Source organism: Quercus lobata, chromosome 3 (genome assembly GCF_001633185.2).
Source record: "Quercus lobata isolate SW786 chromosome 3, ValleyOak3.0 Primary Assembly, whole genome shotgun sequence".
NCBI lineage: Eukaryota > Viridiplantae > Streptophyta > Magnoliopsida > Fagales > Fagaceae > Quercus > Quercus lobata.
The window spans coordinates 6022623-6029674 of record NC_044906.1 but is presented as its reverse complement, the minus strand read 5'-3'; the positions used below and the strand labels follow the sequence as shown (position 1 = coordinate 6029674).

Genomic DNA, 7052 nt, shown 5'->3' with positions numbered 1-7052 from the left:
TTCTTTCTATCAAATTGTAATTATTTCCGGTTAATGAGAATGTATATTATTCAAGATATGTTGTAATTTGTATAGTTTTCTTATTTTACATATAAAATAAGTGGCAGCTCCATATGATCCTGAAAAGGGAAGGTGTCAATGCCTAAACCCCCTTTTTTGAGAGCACCCAAGTTTCCCGGTCTCTCACAATAAGTGTTTAACATTTAAACCAATATATAAATAAAAATCTTCAAAAATTAGGGCTATCTCTCACTATTGGTAATTGAGTAATGATCATATCCCGGACATATAGGCACTTCTTTTAATAATAATAAATAAAAAATAAAAAATATAGCTAGTATACACATGCAGAGGTATCCCAAAAGTGTCACTACTAATACCAATAGAGTATTTATGCTTCATAGGGTCTAGCCGTCTAGGAGAGGTGATTGGTAGGCATTTTTACGCTTTTTTTTTTTTTTTTTTGAAGTGGTTGAATGTCTAATCTTGAACCCGTGACTTATTGCTTTTGGCAAAACACTTGTCATCGCACCAAGGCTCCACCTCTAAATTAAACATGTACAAAAAAAAATTATCTACCAATAAGATAACTAGTAACATAAAGTTTGAGTTGAAGGAGGATACTGTTATATATAGATATAGAAATTAATCCACCAAAAAAAAAAAAACACGAGCTCAGAAGGAACTCTGCTTCACCATAGCCATTGAAACTTTTTCTCAAGAATAGTACCTTTACCTGCCTTTTCCCTTGGCATTGGCAAAAATAAATGACATAAATTCCTACTTATCGGAACCGGCAATCGAGGCTCTCGTTTCTCCCTCTCTCTTATCTACTAGAATTCTAATGCACACCCCAACTTCAGCCCCCGTGATCAACTCAAGATGCCACAAACTTTGAACTTCTGAATCTTACATCTCATTTCTTGTTGAACATCAACTTATCCCAATTGCAACGGCAGATGTTTCCTTTATCTCGCTTCCATCACTGTTATAGTGAGTGCATTTTCAGTATGGCATCCTTCTACACTTGTTGACACATCTGCATCATTGGAACTCCTTTCTATGAAGAAACCAGGCTGTTTAGGCTGAGGAAGTGGTGACCCCTCATTTCCCATCATGGAAACCACTGATGACATTGCTGGTCTATCTTCTGGAAGTTTCTGAACACATAGTAGACCCACTTGAATGCATCCTAGCACTTGAGATTTAACATATGATTCCTTCAAACATGGATCCATTAGCTCCAAAGCTTTGTTTTCATTCCACAGAAGCCAAGCCTAAAGAATTACAATTTGCATGGGCTAAGTGTAAATCATAAAAGCTAAAGATGCATAATCAAAGCAAGAGAAAGAACAGTGTGATTTCTAATTAGATGTACCTACATGCCCCAAAATATTATGGTGATGATCTGGATGGGAAAACCCCCTGTTCTTTTTGCCACTGAGTATCTCTAACATTAGTACACCAAGACTAAAAATGTCTGATTTGACTGAAAATTTTCCGTCAATTGCATACTCTGGAGACATGTATCCACTGTGCAAAATATTCAAAACTCATTACTTGAAAATGAAGAAACACTTTATAGGCAATTGTTTATAGAACTTACTATGTCCCAATTACTCGCTTTGTTTTTGCTTCCATTTGATCCCCTCCAAAAATCCTTGCTATACCAAAGTCTGAAATTTTGGGGTTCAATTCATGATCAAGTAAAATGTTGCTAGTTTTGAGATCCCTATGAATAATTCTTAATCTGGAGTCTTGATGTAGATAAAGAAGTCCCCTTGCAATTCCCATGACAATTTGAAAGCGCTTCTGCCAATCCAATGATGCTCTCCCATTCTGATCTGCCATTCATTTTACCACCAAAACAATTAGGGTTACTTGTTATAGAAATAAAACAGGACCCCTATTTTGTATTTAGTGTGTTACAACGGAAAAATCCGAGTTAGAGTCAGACCAAAAATAAAATAGTCCAAACTTTTGTTGGGCATATACTCATAGATTAGCATCCTTTCTTCTCCTTCAATGCAACAGCCCAGAAGCTTAACTAGATTCCGATGTTGAAGTTTGGAGACCATAATAACTTCATTCACAAACTCTTCAAGACCTTGGCTGGAACTATTTGAGAGCCTCTTCACTGCTATTTCTTGTCCTGATAATAGCTCACCCTTCAAGTTTTGATGATATGGAAATATTTTCAAAAGAGAGAGAGAGAGAGAGTTAGATCTAGGTATCTCACTAAAAAAAAGAACAATAGCGCCAAGATTATATTACCTTGTAAACAGGACCAAAACCGCCCTCTCCTATCTTATTTGTTCCGGAGAAGTTATTTGTTGACCTCACAATAGTAACAAAATCAAACAATGGCACGTCCAAATCTTCCTTGGTTCTTTTTCCTATAAAATTGGAAGACTTTATGATTTAAAACTATTGCAAGTGGGTGTTTAATTTGCAAAGTATATGTAGCAAACGCCAAATGAAAATACAGAATGTATGGGATTAAGATTTGATCAAGCATAACCAGAAAGGAAATTGAACAAGACAGCAGAGTAATTTTGATAAAGGTTTTAGTTAGGACAAGGAATTTACTAGCCTCTTTGTCAACAATATGTATGTAGACACAAGGGTGTACCTCTTTTCCTCGTTCTATTCTTCCAAATAATGAAGCAGCACGCCAGACCAAAAACAAGCATCCCACAAGTTATTGATATGATCAGTAGTTTCTTCTCCTTCAGACTGGAATAACCTAATTTGTCTAGAATAGATGGCAATCAAATATTAAATAATGAAAATCAAAATTCAAAATAACCCAATTTCTCTAGTTCATTTCAGGTGCATGCCTGGCAGTCCACAAGTAAATTTACTAGTGGTTTGGATGATTTTTCATATGCAGGGGATACCTAAAGTGAAATAAGCAAATTCTCTAGCCATTTCGTTTTGAGCATTCAAATGTATGATTCAAGGGTAAGGGATCTACCTTTCTGATCTAAATTACTGCACATTGACGTTTTTGGGGGCTGGTGTAATGAACTTTAGATTTGAAAAGAACTATAAAAGTAATATGATAATGAGTTTTCACATACCTAGTTCTGAAGCTACCTCTCTAACATAAATAGCCTGTTCCCCTTTTTCATCGAACTCTCTTATGTCCATTAAATTACCAAACCACATCAAACAACCAGTGCCTCCATTTCTAATATCTGAGTTAGCATAAGCCGTACAAGAGCAGTTCTTCAAGCACTCTGACTCACATTCTTCAAGGCTGGTGCTTGTGTTCAACCAAAACTGGACCAAGTCTGGCGATTTCACTCCTTCAAGTTTCAGAAACCCTTCTCCCTTCTGGCAAGTCAGTGGTAGCCTTCTCATGCAACCACCAGTCCAATTAAGCACTTCCCACTCCTTCTGATGTTTTGGAACAAATCCCTTCAAACACTCACAAATTGGTCTTTTGCTTATCTTACAAATTCCATTAGCTCCACACTGTGCATAAACATCACACAGATCATTCGGTGTTGTATACATTACACCCCATTCGCCACTCCCTTCATTCAACAAAAGACGTTGGACTGAACCCGACTCAGTCAAAGTAACTCTTGTAACAATAGAATTGTCATTAGCCTCATACATGTAATACAATTCATCCTTATTATACACAATATTGGGCTTAAAAACTGCGTTTATGTTCACAACTGTTCCACTAAATCGTAGTCCATTCCACAGACCAGTGCGAAACTTCTTCTCTGATCCCTTGCGAAAAACAAGTTGAGGCAACCCCAGATTGTCAAATGTGTAAGTAAATTCCCCCCTAGAAGGGTCAGTAGCATTTTTCCAAGACGTCAAGAATCGGTTAAGACCAGTCTTAAAATTCCAACCCATCTTCATGCCAGGTAACTGTGTGTCTGACGGGAAATCGAAACTTTGCCATATATAGCTTTCAGTATTAGTATTAGCCTTCTCTCGAACCACAAAGTTTCCAGACTCTAAAAGCTGGGCGATGGGCATTTCTGCTCCTGAAGAATTGGAGGACCAAGCAGTGTGATTATTTTTGTTGACTTCAGCTTTTTTGATTTTTTTGATACCGTTTTTGCTGGTTTCTCAAAAAAAAAAAAAAAAAAAAAAAAAAAAAAAAAAAAATTATTGACTTGATCTTTGAAAAAACTAGCAAAATAAACTTTCGCAACATCTTGCTTACCTGATAAGTCATGGGTGGTAAAATTACGGACTTATTATTTTTACTTTATTATTATTTGTCATATGAGTTAGTTGTGGCAAAATTATAATCATAACGTTACTTTTTAAAAAAACAAACAAATATATTGGATTAAACTGAAAACAATGAGAGAAATACTCACGGCACCCAAACAAGGTGATCTCTCTTGAAAAGTGAAAACAATTTGTCTTTTTTTCTTTTCTGTTTTTTCATATGTAAAATATTAGCTTTGGATGAGCCTATACTACATTTGGTTACCAATATTCTGCTCTGCCAGCATGCTGATTGCTAAGACCCTTGCTATCTCAACATACATCATTAAATTCCATCAAGTTAAAATGAAATTAAAATGATAAATGATAAAATGTACAAAGATACATGACCATAATTTAGATTCAGCTATCAGTAATCAAAATCTAGGATATCTGATAAAAGAAATGAAGCTTTGTACATGGTTCGCAAGACTAAATTTTTAATTTTTTTTTTTTTTTTTTTTTTTTTTTGCTTTTTACTCTATTTGAACGAACCAAATGGATAATCACTATTGTAGGTGGGCAAAAAGGCCAGCCCATTCCCAGACCAATTCAAGCCCATCTAAGGTTAGATCGGCCCAAGATTGATCCACTCTTACTAGGTAAATATTGAGATGTTTTAAGAGAAGGACCCTACCTCAGCAGAGCACTCCAATAAATGTCTATTGCAGCTGAGGACACAAAGTAGTGTCTTAGGGGAATTCGTCTGCTGAACACAAGATTCGGTGTCATGCACAAGTTACTAGAAAATCATTTCAATAGAAGGGCTATGGGTCCTATTCCTAATACACTATTAGTCATGCTGGAATAGTAATCGAGACACCCAAACTCCATGAGTGGAGAGACTCACATATAAGTAAGATATTCTCTCATTATGACAGGTCCATTAAGGCAAGGGTATAAAAACAAATTGAGGGGCAAAGAAAAAGGGGTTGGAACAGAACTTTGGGGAGAGAAACACTAGAGAAAAATGAGAGATTAGAGCACAATACTTGGGTAAGGTGATCTAGCTCGGACACTAAAAGTGGGACCTTAGCTCTTTGATATTTATCTTGGATAGTCACATTTCCAACAAAAAAAAAAAAAACATTGCACCACTTTCTTAAACCATCAACTACTAGGCAAACTTCTTCTAGGACCTCCCATTATGGGCCAAACCCAAAACATAATACAAATTAATTGAGGGTTTAGGCCCAACGGGCCCAAGGTCGTTGGGAAGACACCACCACAGGTCCACAACTACATAGGTATAACCAAAGAAGCACAACTTCATAATTTCCAAACATGAATACAATAAAATCCATGTGTTTATACCTTACATGCTAAATTCACAACTAATATGTCAGATAAGCCTATATTGTTTATACTAGCTATGTGATGGTGGATTTATATGCGCTAATAAAAATCATACAGATAAGCTCATTAGGTTTTTTTTTTTTTTTAAAGTTAATTAGTTTTACATACTCAATCAACTAGCAACTTTGACCTCCAAAGGCAAGAAAATTCTAGAAACACAAAAGGAGGTCAAGGAAGCAAATCCTAAATGCACCTTGTTTAGGGTAAAAAACCGAGGACCTTGGTTTGGGTTGGGACTTTCTCCAAGACAATTTTGTAAGAGATGAGAATTTGGACTAACTGTTAAGTAAGAATAGGGCCCTAATCAAGAGAATGAAAAAATAAAAACTTGGACCAAACTTATAAGGAACAAATATTTTGTGGTTTATTATGCTTTCCTCGAAATGTCTGAGGAGTGTTTTTGTTAGGAAAGGAATACAAGATATGTCTCTCTTGGATATTACAAAGGTCTAGATTTTCTTTCTTTCTCTCTCTAAAAAAAAATCTGATCCATGTATAAGGAAGATCTTTTCCTATTTATAGTGTTAGTGCCTCCATCTCAGCCATCCACCTGTAGAGTGGATAATCCTTCAGGTAAGATACTTGTCCCATCTTCCTTCTCCCCTCCTTTTGAGACTATGCTGAATAGGTAATAAACTGTTGGGACACTATTAGGGGTCATTTAGCCATTAATGTGAAGTGCTTGGTTGGTATAGTGCATTTAATGTGGAGGAGATGCTAGCTTTGTCAGGAAGTTTCTTCCAACCTTTTCTCAAACTAGTTACTGTTACTTTCATTAGTAGTCATCTCCGGCATGGCTTGACAATTCCTAGTCCTCTTCACATGATTCCTAACTCATCTCCTTCCTTGGATTGAAATTTTCCTAGAACTAATTGAGCCCATTTCTTCTTCTTGAGCCCATTTCTTCCATAGGAACGTATCATTCGGCCCTTCTTGATTCCAACCTATGCCCATTCTCCTTTAACTTTTCTTGACCCACACACACCCATCAAACCACAAGTGAAGATTTCACTTACAGCTTGGTCTATCTATCTTCTGGCATAGTTATAGTCAAGTAAATTTTCTGCGATACTTTGTTCTTTAAAGTTGCATTTGCATTGTTGGAGATTCTCTCTGTGAAGAAACCAGGCTATTTAGGTTGAGGCAGAACTGCACCCTCGTTCACCTACATAGATAGCACACATTATATCGTTGGCCTATTGATCTGCCTTCAGGAAACTTTTGGACACATGGCAAACCAACTTAAATAGAACTCAGTACTTGAAATCTTGAACATGAAGGTATCCAACAGTTCTGAAGGCCTGGTCCTTCCACAGCAACCATGCCTAGAATAATTACAATTTACAATCCAGATGCTGCCAAATCACCTATAAGGAGAGTGTATTTTCCACTTACATGTCCCAGAAGGTTATGATGGTGATTTGGGTGAGAGAACCCTCTATTTCTTATGCCAC

General features: G+C 36.5%; 1 protein-coding gene across 1 annotated transcript in view; it reads right to left on the bottom strand.

Annotated features, from left to right (window-relative positions):
- Window positions 1-562: 562 nt before the first annotated feature.
- LOC115980187 (G-type lectin S-receptor-like serine/threonine-protein kinase At4g27290) overlaps window positions 563-7052 on the bottom strand; it is a 13503-nt gene continuing 7013 nt past the window's right edge. Inside the window, exons 4-10 of the mRNA XM_031102466.1 lie at window positions 3084-4058; window positions 2633-2755; window positions 2275-2396; window positions 1958-2168; window positions 1607-1844; window positions 1383-1533; window positions 563-1277 (exon numbers count right to left, since the gene is read on the bottom strand). Of these exons, the coding sequence (XP_030958326.1) occupies window positions 969-1277; window positions 1383-1533; window positions 1607-1844; window positions 1958-2168; window positions 2275-2396; window positions 2633-2755; window positions 3084-4058 (2129 nt within the window). The 3' untranslated portion in view covers window positions 563-968. The remainder of the gene's footprint in view (window positions 1278-1382; window positions 1534-1606; window positions 1845-1957; window positions 2169-2274; window positions 2397-2632; window positions 2756-3083; window positions 4059-7052) is intronic.